The 19,298-nt window shown below is 34.4% G+C and overlaps 1 protein-coding gene across 2 annotated transcripts in view; it reads right to left on the bottom strand.

Moving 5' to 3' along the window:
- The window catches only part of ADAM9 (ADAM metallopeptidase domain 9), a 144,535-nt gene that overhangs the window by 105,533 nt on the left and 19,704 nt on the right, over nt 1-19,298 (bottom strand). For both annotated transcript variants that reach the window (XM_049632415.1, XM_049632414.1), the window contains exons 4-8: nt 12,214-12,292; nt 5,407-5,483; nt 3,849-4,044; nt 2,711-2,776; nt 334-405 (exon numbers count right to left, since the gene is read on the bottom strand). In XM_049632415.1, the coding sequence (XP_049488372.1) occupies nt 334-405; nt 2,711-2,776; nt 3,849-4,044; nt 5,407-5,483; nt 12,214-12,292 (490 nt within the window). The remainder of the gene's footprint in view (nt 1-333; nt 406-2,710; nt 2,777-3,848; nt 4,045-5,406; nt 5,484-12,213; nt 12,293-19,298) is intronic.

Below are 19,298 nucleotides of genomic sequence, written 5' to 3'. Positions count from 1 at the left end.
CTCTCTCTCTTTCACACACACACAGAGTCATATCATGATTTCAGAGAAGGAGGCAGCCTTAATCAAAATAAGATTGAGTACAAATTCAAAGATCTTTTCATAAATGCCAAAGTACCTTAGCCTATCTACCCTGAGGATAAAATAGATCCTAATATGAAAGAAATCTCTTGCTTGTCTCCAAGTCTTTGTACAATCATACATTCCTTTCAAACATAAAAAATGTTACAAAACAATCTAGAAAGCAAACCCCTGAAATGAGACAATTTTTTAATTCTGCTCTGAAACTGAAAAGACAGGCTAGAATAATCCCAGTGAATAGAAAACACAACTTACACTATCCAAGTAGTTTGCTAAACGGATCATCTCTTCTCTCACCGCAGTCTGATTTCTTCCCATCATGTCATACTGAAAAGCAAGAAAGGAAAATCATTTTCACCAAGTTAAGTTATGAAAAAATTTCTATAATCTGTTACAACGAAGATAAGAATCCCAAATATTTCCTCTGAACTAAAAATGGAGGCATTTAGACATTCACCTGCATTTTAAATTAATAAATCTAAAGGATACATTTTAGTGTTAAATACGAATAAAAGAAAAACAGGTTCAAGTGTGAAATAAGTAATAAGACTTATTATTACTGAAGTCTTTATTCACTCCAAATTAGCATCATTTTAAAATGAATTTTCTCTTTAATGTTCCTTTTACTCATTTCAACGCAAAAATGTTTTCAAAACTAAATTTTATAAAGGTAGTGTTTAAAACAATCAAAATGCAGGAAGCCTGGGTGGCTTAGTCAGTTTAGTATCTGACTCTTGATTTTGGCACAGGTCATGGGATCAAGCCTCACATCGGGCTCCACACTGAGTATGGAGCCTGCTCAAGATTCTCTTGCTCTACCTCTGCTCCTCTCCCCTACTCAAACTCAGGCTCTCTCTCTCTTAATGAAATGAAATGAAATGAAAAAAATAAAATGAAATACATAAAAAATAAAACAATCAAAATGCACAGATAAAGGAATAAAAACAATTTAACAGATTTTCTGACCTTTTTTTCCCTTAGGCTAAAGACATTATCAGTAAATAACTTCTAAACTCTGGGCTAAATTAATAATGAGAGATTAACCAATGTTTACCAATAGAGACATTACATGTAGACAAAATAGATATTTAAAAGTTTAACCATATTAAAACAAACAGTTGATATGACCTATTCTTATCTTCAAGACCTAGCTAAATCCAAATGTCCTTTTTGTTTTTAAGTTTCATTTATTTATTTTGGGAGAGACAGAGACAGCATGAGTGGGGGAGGGGCAGAGAGAGAGGGAGAGAGAATTCCAAGCAGGTTCCATGTTGTCAGTGCAGAGGCCAACACAGGGCTCGAACCCACAAACCATAAGATCATGACCTGAGCCAAACCAAGAGTTGGATGCTTAACCGACTGAGCCACTCAGCCGCCCCAATTCAAATGTCTATTTTAACATTATTTTAATATGACCAACTAAATAACAAAAAGAAAATTTTAAAAGAATGTATGGTTTTGTTCTAAGATAAGAGCATTAATATCAGAATATATCAGATCTTACCAGTTGGGCATTTTATCATGATTCTCCTAAACAAACAAAAAATCTAATATATCTGACAAGGTTTGATTTAAATGGAACCATTCTTATTTTGAACCAGTTTCCAGCAGTACATAACAAATCTATCTGGAATGAGTAATAAATAAAAACATCTCAAATCTCTATTTTTGTCACTTGTCCAAACATTCTCCAGAAACTTTTTATCCATTATCTGGTGCAAAGTTCATGCTCCGTCATACTCCCTGTGCTTTTTCCGTCTACCACTTGAGGGTTAGGAACTTATAATGAACAAATCTGAATACATTTCTATCTATTAATAAACACAGCTTATTTATTTCCAACCTACACACAATAAGAGGTTTTTCTTAAACCATAAAAATCCTCTAAACTGTCTCTGCAGCTTACAGGAAGGAAACTGCTAATATTGCTAAGTTTCTACAAACAACCTTTTCACACAAACAACAAAGCTGACAGTAAAAGTCAGACAAAACATTTAAAATAATCTATATGTTAAATTAAACAGCAGCTATATCTAAAACTGACAACCCTGTAAATGCTGAAATAGACCTATTACTTAGTTAAGTTAAGCACAATTCTTAAATATCAATAAGGAAAACCCTGGTGTTATCCTGAACACAGAAATTAATAGTAAATACTAAGATCAAGTACTCTCCTCGATTCCCTTCTAAAGCATGCCATGACTTGGAAGTTTTCCGTCTCTTAAAGGGAAGTACAGGTTAGCTGAAATTCTAAAAAGCAAAGCAATTTTATTAGGCAACAAAGTAGTATCTGATTAACTGGTTTTTCAACACAATCCTTTAAAGTCATCTGAAAAGGTGACACTAACTAAAAGGCAGTACAATTACACTTAAGAAATTAAGCAAATCACCCAAAAGAACAAAGGGGGGGACATCACCAGTAAAAAATAGTTAGATGTACTCTCATTCACTACATTTGGCTTCTGGGGGGATTATGAATATCAAGCATGTTTAAAGGACGAAAGTCATTCTAGTTTTAAATTACATTTAAGAAAAATCAACACAAATATATCACATTTTATGTTTCTTTCATGGGATGCTCACTTCTCATCTGCTTTTCATGAAAAAGAAGAAAAACTGTCACCAATCCTACCCTTTCCTTGTCTACGACAATGAACAGCTCCACATAGCGGGTCTGTGGCAGGATAGCTCTTCTTCTCTGTCAAAAACACAAACATCATAAAGGCAAAAAACAAACAAAAAAAAAGTTATAACACTACATGATTTTTATATATAGTGGTCTTACCCTAATCTCTAGTCCCTTAAAACATCATACGATTAGTTTACTTCACACAGATCAGTAAAGCCAAAAACGTGTTGCTGTCGTTTTAAGTGGTAACTGCTCTCTGTACTAATCTCAGAAAAATCCTAGGTAGAGATAATATGAGGTATTCAGGTTTCCAAGGAAAATTACTGATTTTCTAATATTGAAATTATACACACTCACACACACTTTAATGGGAAACCCCATCACTGTGTTAAGAGTGGAAAAAAGAAATATAATAACTATAAGAATATAAGAACCCAGAGCAGAAGTAAGGACAAGGTTGCCACTTCAAAAAGTGACTAATTCTGTGATTTTCAGAAATTCATATATAGTGCAGAATTGGGCAAAAACTTGAATGTTTTCCAATGATTAAAGCTAAAAGAATGGACGGCTGAAGAGGCAATGAAAACAATGCCATAAACTGGCACATGCCTTTCCCAACCCAGCAGCACCATGACACATATAGAAAGGCACAGATAACTGTAGCTGACCTATTCCTAGAAACACTTGGGTCAGCGAGACCCTTGTCAAGAGTAAGCAGCGAATTCTAGTGAAGACTCAAAACTGGGATACGAGTGTCCCTGCAAGACCTCTGAAATAAGTCATAATGCCCGATCTCTCTCTGTTTCTTCAATCTAGCACTCAAGAATCCCCATTCTGTTTGTGTAAAAGGTATCTAAATAAACTGCTCTCTGAAAGACAGTGTAATGGACTACAATGCAGCAGTGGTAAAAAATACGTATATAAGTATCGTTTAAGATCTAAGCCCTAATTTCTAAAACACATAGAAGCTTGACTATGTTCGACTTGGTGGAAGGAACTGCATCTTTTTATTCCCCAGTAGCTACCACAACATCTGGCACATAGTTGGCAAAAACAAAACAATAATAAGTATTGGTGTGATGCAAAAATACATGATTTTTTAACACTTTAGTCTGGGCCATGAAGAAACATATTTCCTTACTCGAAATAGCTGAGTAATCCTAGGAGGCTCTTCTTCTTCATAGTCTGTGGTTTCTTTCTCTATATCCTTGTTGGAAACCCCACATTTCAGAGGCTCTTTGTGGACATGATCCATTCGATAAAAGATGTGCTCAAAACGAGAGCTATTTTGTAGGGGTTCGATCCCGTAACTCACATTCTCTATATGTAGCATTCCTCTAAGTGTCGCATTATACGTACACAATTTTTAAGAATTAAGAAAATAATACACAGGAAAAGAAATTAGAAAACATGAAATCAAGTCCCAGTGCTTAACATGTTTAAGAAAAGAACAGTCCAACAGTCTAAAGAGTGGATGACAAGAGAAGCAATGAAAATAATGCCATAAACTCAAATGAGTTAATGAAAATACACTAGAAGAGGCACATGCCTCTCTCAACCCAGCAGCACCATGACACATGTACAAAGGCACAGTGCCCACAACTGTAGTTGACGTATTCCTAGAAACATTTTGGTCAAAGGGACCCCTGTCAAGAGTAAGCAGGGAATTCTAGTGAAGACCCAAACAGGGAGTCAGAAGAACATCTGAAATAAAGTCCTAATGCCCAATCTCTCTGTTTTTCCAATCTCAGACTGTTGGTTTATTTCTCTATACCATGCTACCTAGAGAAAAATACTAGGTTTTAGAATCATGCAGACCTAAATATAAAGCTCAAGACTGCTACTTACTAACGTCACTCCCCTGAAAGTCAGTTAACCTCTCCAAGTGACTGCTGTATAATGGAAGGCAATACAGAGGAGTGGCTAGAAGTATGGAGTCTGGAGCCAAAGAACCAGAGTTTGAATCCCAAAAGTTTCCTACTAGCTATGGGATTTAACACCTCTTCTTTATGTTCCTACTAGCAATGATTTAACACCTCTTCTCTATGTTACATTCTACATGGGGCTGTTCTGGAAACGAAATTATTTAATAAGTGTGAAATACTTAGCACATTGCCTGGCACACAGTAAGTGTAAGTGTTATTACTTAAATGGAGATAATTACAGCCATTTATACAGCTGGTTTGAGAATTAAAAGTAATATTTATTAGTTCAATCAATCATGTAATCAACCAAACAGCACAGCATCATATTGCCAGGCCCTCAACAAATGTAATTTTAATATTATTATCACTTTACTTCATATGTGGTATAATTTCTCTAAATCCCAGTTTGCTTAATCACCTAAATATGGAGATAATGAGCCCCTTTTCACAGGCATTGTGAGACTTAAATGAAATATAGGTGAAAATTGTGTAAACATAAAGTACTACACAGACTTAAAGTATGTTTTTTTAATAGCAAAAATCTTAGCTATCTCAAAACAACGAAATTTTCTCTTTGGATATTGAAACTCACCACTGTAATATTTTCTTAAATAAACATGCCAAGAATGATATCTGATACATAGCTCTAAAGACCTTCAGCAATACCAAAGTAAATCTAATATTGTTAATTCCCCCAAATGACTTGATTTGGAAACAGAAATAGGGAAAGGGGTAAGAAATAGAAGGAAAAAAATGATAAAGAAAATTCCTTACCTGAGTCCAAAACAGTCGCTCAGAGCAATGGATGAATTATAAACTCCCTCCACATAGCCCCGATAATGACAATGATTCTAAATGATAAAAACTGTATTATCTTCAAATACTGTTACATTGCTAAAATAATCACAGAAATTATAGAGCTAATAAAATTATTTCAGGTCAGTAAACTAACAATTTTGTTCATATCACTGGCATCTTATTACATGGCGTTCTTCGGATTATCTTCAGATTATCTACTGCCCTCCTATACAAGGATACAAATATTTAGGCAGATTTCCAGAGGATACTAAGCACAAAGAGCTCTATCCCAATAACCATTAAGCCTAGAAGCAGAACAAGACACCATTATATCATGTTTAACATTTTTTTTAATGCTTGTTTTTGAGAGAGAGAGAGAGAGAGAGAGAGAGAGAGAGAACAAGCAGGGGAGGGGCTGAGACAGAGACACACAGAATCCAAAGCAGGCTCCAAGCTCGGAGCTGTCAGCACAGAGCCTGATGCAAGGCTCGAACTCACAAACTACAAGATCATGACCTGAGCTGAAGTCAGACACTTAACCGACTGAGCCACCCAGGTGCCCTATATCATATTTAACATTTTAGATCACAGTCAATCCAAGAAGCAATAGCAGCCAAATGACACCTAATACAGAAGGGGACCTTGTGACAAGCTAATGATGCCAAGGCGGGAAAAAAATCAGTATGTGGTAAAAAAGTAATTTTGACCAGATGATTTTTTCTTCTTAACTATATATTGATTATATTATTATTAGTTTTACATTTAGCCATCTTAAAAAAACTAAAGAGGCTTTATCCTTAATTTTGAGGAAGAAACTGGCCAGTGGAAACACAAGCATAATATCACTTACTAATATCAGATTTTTTTATTGCATGATGAGATCTTGTCCTCTTTAAAACAATTTTAAAGCACAAAAAAAAAAAAAAAAAAAAAAGCTAAGGTGGGTGGGGGAGGTGGTTGTTAGGCAACATTAAGATGTATCACAAGGCCTTAATATTTAAAACAGTACAGGGGCGCCTGAGTGGCTCAGTCGACTGAACGTCAGACTTCGGCTCAGGTCATGATCTCACGGCTCGTGAGTTCAAGCCCTGCATTGGGCTCCGTGCTGACAGCTCAGAGCCTGGAGCCTGCTTCAAATTCTGTGTCTCCCTCTCTCTCTGCCCCTCCCCTGCTCTCTCTCTCTCTCTCAAAAATAAACGTCAAAAAAAAAATTAAAAAAAAAAACAAAAACAGTACAGTACTGGTGGTGCATTGGGATAACAACCAGTGGAACAGAATTTGGGGACTTGAAATAGACCAAGTACACATGGAACTTTTTGTGATAAAAGTGGCATCTCAAATCAATGCGGCAAGGATGCACCTTTAAGTAAATGGTGCTCAGTCCACTTAGACATTTATAAAAGAATAAAATTAGATCGGTACCTCACACCATGCATAGGAATAAAATCTTAATGAATCAAGAGTCTGAACATTAAAAATAAAATCATATATAAAAACCAAAAGAAAACATGAGTGAATTCTTCTCTAACCTGGGTATAGAGAAAGGCTATTACTTGAAATATAGACGCAATAAAAGAAAAAACTGATAATTTTTACTACATAAAAAGTTTTTCAAGCTTCTATATGGCAAGAAACACCAAAAAACAAAGTCAAAACACAATACACAAACTGGGAAAAAGTATTTGTAACTTGTATCAGAGATACAATAACTATAAAGAACTCTTAAATATCAAAGAGGAAAGATTAAAAACCCAACAGAAGAGAGGAAGAAGTAAAACTGTCACTATTTGCACATGACATGATATTATATATAGAAAACCCTAAGGTCCCCACCAAAAAACTGTTAGAACTAATAAATGATTTCAGTAAAGTTGCAGGAAACAAAATCAATATAAAGAAATCTGTTGTGGTTCTATTCACTGATAATGAACTAGCAGAAGGAAAGATTAAGAAAACGATCCCATATCCATCAAAAAGAATAAAGTACCTAGATACAAATTTAATTAAGGAGGAAGGTCCTGTACACAGAAAATGGTAAGATATTAATGAAAGAAACTGAAGATACAAATAAACAGAAAGATAATCCATGACCACAGATTGGAAGAATTAATATTGTCAAAATGTCCAAACTACTCAAAACAATCTTCAATGCAATTCTTATCAAAATTCCAATGGCATTTTTTACAGAAATGAAACAAATAATCCTAAGATTTGTCTGGGACCACAAAAAAACACCAAATAGAATAAAGACACTCCTTCCTCTTCTTGAGAAAGAAGAACAAAGCTAGAGGCATCATGCTCCCTAATTTCAAACTATATTACAAAGCTATAGGAATCAAAACAGTATGGTGTTGGCATAAAAACAGACACACAGATCAATGGAACAGAGAGCCCAGAAATAAACTCATACATATATGATCAATTAATTTCTGACAAGGGAGCCAAGAATATACCAATCTCTTCAATAAACGGTCCTTCAGAGGAGCACCTTGGTGGCTCAGTTGGTTAAGTCGTGAAGACCATCACGACTTCAGCTGAGGTCATAGTCTCACAGTTTTTGAGTTCGAGCCCACATCGGACTCTGTGCTGACAGCTCAGAGCCTAGAGTCTGTTTCAGATTCTGTCTCCCCTTCTCTTTGCCCCCCTCCCATGCTCATGTTCTGTCTCTCTCTGTTTCTCAATAATAAATAAACGTTAAAATAAAATAAAATAAAAAATAAAATAAAATAAAATAAAAATAAAAATAAAAAATTTTTTAAATAAAAATAAAAAAAATAAATGGTCCTGGGAAAACTGGAGAGCTGCATACAAAAGAATGAAACCAGACCACTATCTTACACCATACATAAAAATTAACTCAAAATTAAATTAAAGACAGCATAGTGACTACAGTTAATAATGCTGTATTGTATAATTGAAAGTTGCTAAGGGAATAAATCTTAAAAAGTTCTCACTACAAACACAAAAAAATTTTTAACTATTATGGTAACAGATATTAACAAGACTTACAGTGGTGATCATTTCACAATATATACAAATATCAAATCATTTTGTTGTACACCTGAAACTAAGGCAGTAAAATGTATGTCAATTATACCACAATTTAAAAAACAAAATCTTAGAGGGACAACAACAAAAGAAAACCCAGTGGAAAATTGGGCAAAAGACATAAACAGACAATTCACAAAAGAACATAAAAATGCCCTCACATACATGCAGATTTTCAATCTCACTCATGAAAAAGTAAGAATCCATGAGTCTGCACTGATATAAATAAATGAGAAGGGACATCTTTTCCTTACAGAAAGCACTAATTCACACGGAAGCACTAATGAAATTAAGAAATCACCATTTTAACAACCATCATAACCATTAATTCAGACAACTACTACATACTAACACTAGTGGGTAAAAATTTGAGAAGTAACAGGATATTTATATTAGTCTCAAAATGTCTAACCATAATATTAATTAAAAAGGCAAAAACAGTAACTTTATAGAAGAGAAACCTGGCAGGCAATTTCTTAACCAAATGATCAATATTAATACCATCAGGAACAGCACAAATGCAGCCCCTGCTTCCTGACAGGATACACTGAAGACCATTCGGTATCACTTTGGTGGTATTCCTGCCAAAAGTACATAACCTGACTCTGATCACGAGCAAACGTCAATCTCAAATGGCAGGATGTTTACAAAAGTTGGCCTATACTTCTCAAAAATGCTATTGTCATGAAATACAAGGGAAGACAAAGGATTTCCAGATTAAAGGAGACTACAGAGACATGACCACTGAATGCAGCACAATAACATGGATTTTCTTTTGCTATAAAGTATATTATTGGGATGATGGACCAAAAACAAAAAACAGAAAGAAAAATCATTAAGGTCTGTATATTAGAAAACAGCATCACTTCAATGTTAACTTCCTAATTTTGAGAATTGTACTTGATTAAATAAAAGAACTCCTTGTTTTTAGGGAATTAACAATGAAGTGTTTAAGGGTAAAGTGATACCATATTTGCAACATACTCTTTAAAACTTTCAGAAAAAAAATAGAGAAGAAAGAAAGGATAAAGCAAATGCAGTAAAATGTTAACATTTGGGGAATCTGGGTGAATGGGACGCATGAATGTTTTATATTATTCATGCAACTTTTCCTATAAGTCTGAAGTGGTGAAAATTAAAAAAAAAATTAAGCAATTTACACTAAAAATACAGGCTGAATTTCAACACTTTACAACTTTTTCTATTGTGGGGCAATTCACAACCACTAATGTTTTTCTTTCTAGTGCTTTATGTTAAAGTCTAGCTTTGATATTGTCTTCTTCTCACCACAGAAAACTAAATACCTTCTACTATTACTAATGAGGTAGCATCTATGAGGTAATAATACTTGTAACTCATGGAACTCTAAAATTAAATGTTTCTAGGGGCACCTGGGTAGCTCAGTCGGTTAAGTGTCCTACTTCGGCTCAGGTCATGATCTTAAGGTTCATGAATTCGAGCCCTGCGTCAGGCTTTGTGGAGTCTGCTTCAGATTCTGTGTCTCCCTCTCTCCTCCCCCACTCATGCTCTGTCTCTCTCTGTCTCTCAAAAATAAATAAACGTTAAAAAGAAAAATTTTTTAATTAAATGTTTCTAGTTTCAATTATAATAGAAGCTCTCTTATTTGACATGACTGAAATCCATCACTTGGTTGCTTAATCTGCCAACTTGACAGTATTTTTTAAATAACTGGGTTTTATTAATAAATCTTTCCAAAGGCTCCAATGTACTTTAAAAAATCTTATTTCATAAGTTTACAAAACATCTAGTTAAACTGCATGATTACAGTAAAGGTGCAAATGTCACAGTTTTGGAAATACACAAACTATAAGCAAAACACTCAACTAGGGAGAAGAGAAATACACAGAACTATTATAGAGCCACCTAAAAAAAAAAAAAAAAACAACCTAGCCACAGCCCACAAGCCTTGGGCAGTCAATATACTTTTCATATGGAACAAAGAGTATTAATTAATTAAAGAAGTTAACTTTAGAAGTGTCTTAAGACACTTGCTAATACATTTGCAAGGTACCCCAAAGTTCTAACACATGGTAATCTGGAATTTTGTTTCACACAGAAACTTGAATAAAGTGGTTATTAAAACTTAGTTTCTTTGTGAAAAATGGCCTTTGTGAAAGACACTAATGATAAAAACCAGGTAATAGCACTCATAAGGGAAAGCATTCATGTTTTCTCAGTGTAATTTCATTGCATTTTATAAACAAAAGTAATGTCATTATAATATCTGACAATCTAGCCATAGGCCAAAAATTCCCAGTATCAAGGTTTTAATTGGTATCTCAAATCTACATACTTTCATTTATCTAAACAATACTAAAAACCAAGAAATAAGAAAAAGACTTCATCTGTCTTAATTTGTATTTTTCAATCACCCAAGAAAGCACAATTCCATAATAATACTTTCAGATAACAGTTGCATCAATTTCTATTGACCGAAATCTATTTTTAGCAGTTTTAAGCATTTATATTTTCAATAATAATAAATAATATTTATGGAGTTAATAATGGTCAGACTATCTGTTCTGAGTATCTTACAGGTATTAACTCATTTAATGGAGACACAATGTACAGCATAAGGAATATAATTAACAATATGTAACAACTTTATATGGTGACAAATGGGAGCTAGGTTTGTCGTGGTGGTCATTTCATAACGTATATAAACTTTGAATCACTATGTTATATAGTGAAACAAATACAATATTGTAAGTCAACTACACTTCAATTTTTTAAAAAGTATTAACTCATTTAAGCTTTCCAGTAACTCCATGAAGTTGTAATTATCATTCCCATTTTAAGGTGAAGAAAATAAGGTACAAACAACTCAAAGTAACTTGACCAACAAATAAATGACAGAGCCAGCAACAACAACAACAACAAAAAAGAGCCAGGATTACATCCAAGCAGTGTGAAATTAATCTAAAACAAGGGTTTGCCTTCTATTTATTTGAAGTGCACTGCAAAAGTGCGTAACTAACATAAACAATTCAACCCAGCCAAACATTACAGAGCTTGCAGGAAAATAACACATGTGTAATGGGAACAAATACTTCCATGGACACTCATGCAAAAGAAAGAAATACAGAATAGCTAACTGCCAAAAAGGACGCAAAATGCTCTTCCCAAAAGACACGAAAAATGTTTATGCTCTAATTTAATAATGCATAAGACCAAATTCAGCAACTACCAATTATTTTGAGTATTCCTGGCCAGTTCTGTCTTCAGAAATACTCTGTTCTCTGATGCAAAGAGGACCACATTTCTTTAGAAAAGAACTATTTTTAGTAAAAAATTACAACATATAACAGCATACAAGTGTTTGTTCTTTACTAAGTATTAATGGCAAATCAAATGGCTTAATAAGTAAGAGATGCTTTCAGGGAGATTAACTTCCAGCAAAAACAATTTTTTAGATTTTAAAATATAGCAAACATTCATAAGGAGTAAGGATTACCATAAATAGAAGATTATTTCTTGAACTTTAAAAAAAAACATTTGACAACTTGAGAACCTGGAGAACTGTAAAGTGCGCTCCAGTCCATGTAAATACACCCACCACACACCCCCTTCCCAGGATAACTCCATATATTATAATGTCAAGAGAGGCCCTGGGTGACTGTGCAATGTATACATAGTCTTCTGTACCTGAATAGAACTAATTGTAAAATTATAATTATGTTAAATTCCAATATAAGATCAAGAGGAAAATGTTACCTGTACATCGGGATGGTCAGAGATCAGAACCCCTTCCTTGTTGTAGGTATAAACTACAAAATCTTGGGGCAAAAGGTCTCTGGAAGAGGAATAAAACATATCACTTAAAATTATTTTACCTACATACAACTAAGAAACAATTCATAAGGCAATATTCCTAGAACATATAAACAGGAACAAAAACTTTCACCTGACAAATTATTATTTAAAGGGAAAGCTATTATAAAACAAAAAGGTCATAAATAGACTCAAATCTGAAATCATGTGTGTTGCTTCATCATAAAGAATGTTAGGCTGCCTATGTGTTCTAGTGGTCATAAAATGTTGGCTGCAAAAAATAAAAGTAATGTCTTTAAATTTTTCTGATACATCTCATAGGAAAAGTATAAATAAGGTTATGTACTTATCATATTTCTAGATGATGTACTCATCATGTTTCTTAGAAGAAAAATAAGTGCTTTTACTCTTTCCTAAAAGTCCTATATAAACGAGAAGCACTCACTGCTTTAACCTTGTAAGTAGAGAGGCAAAATCAGTGTCAGTTGGAGGAAACAATTACTGCTGATTGCTGAACTCCCTTGCATGTTAAGGGAGCTCAGTATTGTAAACCATATGTGTAAAGACAGGGTTATCTTCGTTAAAGAAAACAACTGTTCAGTGACACTTGTTAAAAATGGTAAGGCAGACTTTATTCAGCTCCACTGTGATAAGTATAGGAACCACTGCAATGAGAGATAAAGGATCAACTACAAACACAGCATGGGCAAGTGGGAATTTATACCCAAGGGGCAGAGGTCAGTGGATAGGAAATTACTAACTGAAAATATCAGTGGTGAGGGTTAGTCTAAACTAACCAAACAGATTCTCGCTGAAGATAGGCCAGGGTGATAGGAAATCACAGGGGGGGTGGTAAAGGATGAGGAACCTGATCACACGTCCAGAGGAATCAGAAACCAGGGGGTTCTTGCTAAAACCAGATTTTATAAGGAAGTGCATGGATGATGTACTTAGGAAAAGGTTCAACCGCCTAAGGTTTGGTCAAGCAAAGAATGTTTGTCAGTCTCCCCTCTTGTTCAAGAAAAGAAGAGACATCCTTCTTTCCTCTGAACAATATAAATCCAGACAGAATCTGGAATCCTTTTGTTCATTAAGGACCAGCTGAATCATCTATTGGAACTTGGTAGTAAAGGACATTTGCTGGATGGTGCTAGCAGTCAGGCTTTTAATGAGGACGGTTGCTATGAAAATAAAGACAAATAAACTCAGTTTCTGAATCCAGTGGGCAGCAGTCAAGGTTTTTAGATTTGAAATTCTCGAAGCATGTTTAGATGGTAGAGGATGGCACTGTCCATCCGACAAATCTTCCTGGTTGGAAATTTGAATGTACCCGGTGATGGCATCAGGCGTTCTGGTGAACTTTTTGAATGGTCCATACCAGAAGAGACAGGAAGGCTGCCCATATGTGAACTGTTGTGGTAATTTTTTTTTTTGAAATTTATATCAATTTGTTCAGCTTCTGCTTGTAGAGCTTCAGGAAAAGGGCAGTTTTAACTCTCAATGATTCCAACTCAGAAGGGAGAAAAACTAGAAATGTTAATTTGGAGAGTGGTAGCCAGCTATTGGAGGAAACCAGAAGATTTCAGATTTGGTAAAAAAAAAAAAAAAAAAAAAAAAAAAGGCAAAATGTGCAAGATGGAACTGGCAAGGGTACATTGGAGTTTTCTACTGAAACAAACAAAAATATTCTCTCTACAGTCACCCTCATTTCTGTCAAAGATAATCAAAGTAAGACTAATCTGTTTGCCAAATAAGTCAAGTCTCATTAAAACTGCCCTGATTATTTACGTAAGTGCAGCAAAAACAGTGATTGGCCACATAGGTCCTTGTTTGAGTTTCATTTCCTGGAACATTTCATAAGGAATCTCAGATTGGACTTCTAAAAGCCTCCCAGGATGGGGCATCTGAGCAGCTCAGTCAGTTAAACGTCTGACTTCTGCTGAGGCCGAGATCTCACATTCCTGAGCTCTAGCCCCACATAGGGCTCTCTGCTGACAGCACAGAGCCCACTTTGGATCCTCTGTCTCCCTCTCTCTCTGCCGTTCTCTCGTTCTCTCTCTCTCTCAAATAAATAAAATAAAAATAAACATTTTTTTAAAAAAATAAAAAAATAAAGAAAAGCCTTTCAGGGCTTAGAAGCCATCAGATTTTGCCTGCAGTGCCTAGAGGTATGGAGAATTCCTCTCTTCTCGAGGTTTTCAAAATACCCAGAGGTTCCTGGACCTGCCAGAAATGACCTCCCTTACTCAGCTGTAAGGCAGGAAACCCTGCAAGAGGCCAGGTACAGGCTGGTTTTACCAAGGTGTGTGGGGTGACGGGAAGGTATAAAATTGGCTCCTTAAAGTCAACCTTAGCTCCTTAATGCTGCCTGATCATACCTGATTTGATGCATATCATTCTCAAATATGACATTCCAGTCAAAAACCTTGATAATACAACTAAGGTTTCCAATTGGATCCTCACAGATTCTCACTGAACTTCCACAAAAAACCATACTGCCATGAAAATAAAGATACTCTCTAAAAACTTCTAATTTCTGGAGGTCTTGGATAGGGAGAAAAGATCAATGGTTCAATTCCATATACAAAAAGAAAAAGGTTTCCTGCAATCCCTATCAAAATAACACCAGCATTCTTCACAGAGCTAGCAGAGCAAACAATCCTAAAATTTGTATGGAACCAGAAAAGACCCCAAATAGCCAAGGCAATCCTGAAAAAGAAAACCAAAGGTGGATGCATCACAAAATTCTGGACTTCAAGCTGTATTACAAAGCTGTAACCATCAAGACAATATGGTACTGACATAAGAACAGACACATAGATCAATGGAACACAATACAGAACCCAGAAATAGACCCACAAATGTATGGCTAACTAATCTTTGACAAAGCAGGAAAGTATATCCAATGGAAAAAAGACAGTCTCTTCAGCAAACGGTGTTGGGAACACTGGACAGTGAAATACAAAATGAACCTGCACCACTTTCTTACACCATATACAAAAAATAAACTCAAAATGGATGAAAGACCTAAACGTAAGACAAGAAACCATCAAAATCCTAGAGAAGAAAACAGGAAACAACCTTTTTGACCTTGGCTGCAGTAGCTTCTTACCTCACATGTCTCCAGAGGCAAGGGAAACAAAAGCAAAATGAACTATTGAGACCTCATCAAGATAAAAAGCTTATTCACAGAGAAGGAAAGAGTCAGCAAAACTAAAAGGCAGCCAACAGAAGAGAAGATATTTGCCAATGAAATATCAGATAAAGGGTTAGTATCCAAAATCTATAAAGAACTTACCAAACTCAATACCCAGAAACAAAAATCCAGGGAAGAAATGGGCAAAAGACATGTCTTTTCCAAAGAAGACATCCAGATGGCTAATGGACACATGAAAAGATGCTCAACATGACTCATCATCAGGGAAATACAAATCAAAACCACAATGAGATACCACCTCACACCTGTCAGAATGGCTAAAATGAACAACTCAAGCAACAACAGATGTTGGTGAGGATGTGGAGCAAGAGGAACCCTTTTGCGCTGCTGGTGGGAATGCAAACTGGTGCAGCCACTCTGGAAAACAGTATGGAGGTTCCTCAAAATATTAAAAATAGAACTACCCTACGGGCGCCTGGGTAGCTCAGTCAGTTAAGCATCCAACTTCAGCTAAGGTCATGATCTCATGGTTTGTGAGTTCAAGCCCCATGTCAGGCTCTGTGCTGACAGCTCAGAGCCTGGAGCTTTGGATTCTATGTCTCCCTCTCTCTCTCTGCCTCTCCCCCACTTGTCCTCTGTCTCTGTCTCTCTCTCTCTCTCTCTATCAAAAATGAATAAAATGTAAAAAACAATTCTTAATTAATAAAAAAAAAAAAATAGACTCCTAAAACCCAGTAATTATACTACTAGGTATTTATCCAAAGGATTAAGGAGTGCTGATTCAAAGGGGCACATGCATCCCAATGTTTACAGCAGCACTATCGACAATAGCCAAATTATGGAAAGAGCCCAAATGTCCACTGACAGATGAATGGATAAAGAAAACGTGATGGACTACTACGCAGTAATCAAAAAGAATGAAATCTTGCCATTTGTAACACATGGATGGAACTAGAGTGTATTATGCTAAGTGAAATTAGCCAGAGAAAGACAAATATCATATGATTTCACTCATATGTGGAATTTAAGAAATAAAACAGATGAGCTTAAGGGAAGGGAAGCAGAAATAACATAAAAACAGAGAGGGGGACAAACTACAAGGGACTCTTAAATACAGAGAACAAACTGAGGGTTGCTGGCAGAGTGTTGGGTGGGGGGATAGGCTAAATGGGTGAGGGGCATTAAGGAGGACACTTGTTGGGATGAGCACTGGGTGTTACATATAGGTGATGAATCATTAAATTTTACTCCTGAAATCATTATTACATTATGTGTTAACTACTTGGATTTAAATTAAAAAAATAAAAATTTTAGAAATTTAAAAAAAGTTTTCCTTAAATTTGGGAAACAAAACATTAAAGAACCAGGAATGTTTCAACAAAAAGTCATAAAAAAGTTATAATAATCCTCATCAGTTCATTCAGGCCCACGTAATTAAGTCTTGTTCTACTTAATCTTGTGTTAGCAGTCTTTATGAATCCATCAGTTTCTTCATTAGTTCTGACATTCTTACTCAATCCAATGGCAAGGTCTGAAAGTTTTTAAGTGATGCCATCAAGGAGCATTCTAACCTGTAGCTAATTATAAATGCTTTCAGAGAAGAATCACAGTAACTGTCTGTGAATGACAAAACACCTAAAATAATTGTAGTTAAAGATCTGACAAGATTTCATTATAATGCTATTGACAAGGACATTTCGTTATTTCTGTGACATACAGCAATTTAAGGTAATAATTCGACAATGACAGTATTGATAAATTTCTATGAATATCATACAATTTCTGAAATAACCTGTAATAGTAACATATCCACACACATGTAACCTAAGAAGGCTTATCATCACTTATTTGACAATGCTTCCCATGTAATTTAACATATCAAATACACGTAATTAGTTATACATCTCTCTTTTTATAAGAGACAAAGCCCATGAGATTTTCCAAAGGTCATCTAGGAAATCTCAAAGTTAGTCTAAGGTCAAAAAGACTTCACTTAGAATCTGACATGGAGAAGTTGTCATGTCAGAAGGTTTGGTCACTTGACTAAAGAAGATCACAGTCACTGTAAAACAATCCTTAGTCATCCACTTAACCAAAATCACAATTAAAGATATCAAAGGCAAACACAGAAAGTTACATGGTTGTAAAACTTCTTAGCCTCTTACAATTAAGAAGACCTGGTTTTCTTCAATAGTCAAAGAACTGATAACATAATATGAAGCACAAGAAATTATTTTAAAACACAGAATCTTGTTTTCCCAGGCATATTACTTAAAAGGTAAAGAAAATCAACTTTTTTTAACAACTTCTTATTAAGAGCAAACCAAAAGAAACTTTGCTGTTTTAACACTGAGAGAAAATCAAATAATGGTTTTACATCAATGTACTATTAGTACAAAGGCAAATTTTTTTTAATTAAAAACAATTTTGTTTAATAATAAATACAAATAAATCCATCCAATCTTGGCCAACTTTGACCAGAAAAAGAAAGATTCCTTTTCTAAGGTTCCTTTTCCACAAATCTTACAAAATTTTTTTCTTATATCCATTCAGTTTTTCTCCTACTCTTTTCTTCTTTCTCATTCTGGAACAACCAGTCCATTCTACTTTCCAATAAAATTACTCTCTTCTTCCCTTAACAAAAACGTGTCCTTCATAACTTTCCTCACCAAAAATACATCTTACTTTCCCTGCATACAGTTTTTCTTTACTATTACTATTCCTAGTAGTTTCATTTACATATGTTGATTATATTTTTAACCATCTGAAACCCAAATTTTCAGTGAAAAGTAGGAAGCAGACAATTGCAAACTCACATACTATCACATACTCAACATACTATCATCATATAGCAAGTTTAAGAATATATCATTTCTATAGACATGTCTTTTTCATAGTACAACTTTATCACACTTACTTATAGACCTAAATATATTCAGCTTTTCTATACCATATTAAAAATGAGATACCAAAAGTAAAATAAAATTAATGTTCAGCAATTAATGTCTCAATATTTCTCTAATTTGGAAATGATCTAGATGGTCAATAAATATCCATCTTTAACTTAGTATAGCTTTAATGTTTAAAGTTATGAAAAAGGTTTTGAAACTATTCTTAAGGAGAACTATCATAAAACAGAATGATCAATGAAAAGTTCATTTATAATCTTTTATTCCATTCATATCTATTTAATTTACTTGATCTTAATAATTATACTTGAATTACCCATGAAAATTTCATAAGACATTAACTAAACAAAGCTAGCCATCCATCATCTTAAGTTATTTTTCCTGTTGACCGATGAAGTAAGTAAAAAAAAATCACAGAAGCAAACATCCTAAAGAATCTAAAAAGTTATTCATGATTCTTCTTTCTTTTCTAACTGCTGTGTTTGATGTGCACCAAGCAATTCCTTTTTATTATACATTTTGTTTTTAGGTTGGATTTATAGTTTATAATCTTAAACATCTAGTAGACACAAATTTGTCTGACTAGTAAACAGAGATAGAAAAAAACTTTGTATCTGCAACTCTGACAACTCTGAAGTAGTCAGAGTTTATCAATAAGTTTAGCAATAATTTTAAAGCTAGCTTTATTTACCAAAGATCATCCCAGATCACGTGAACTTAAAAAACAAAAAACAAAAAACAAAAGACAGGTTAGTTTCTATACTTCTGAATGTTAAGAAAACTTAATTTATATAAGTGTTCATTGTCTCCAGACCAATCTGAATAGAACTCCATTAAGGAATTTTATGAATTAATTTGTTAATACCATCCAGAAGTAGAAAACTACCACACATCTAGAATATACATATATGTTACACATATATAAACATATATATGTATGACATATATATATGTCATACATA

The sequence above is a fragment of the Panthera uncia genome, chromosome B1 (genome assembly GCF_023721935.1).
Source record: "Panthera uncia isolate 11264 chromosome B1, Puncia_PCG_1.0, whole genome shotgun sequence".
Classification (NCBI taxonomy): domain Eukaryota; kingdom Metazoa; phylum Chordata; class Mammalia; order Carnivora; family Felidae; genus Panthera; species Panthera uncia.
This window is presented reverse-complemented; position numbering and strand designations above follow the sequence as displayed.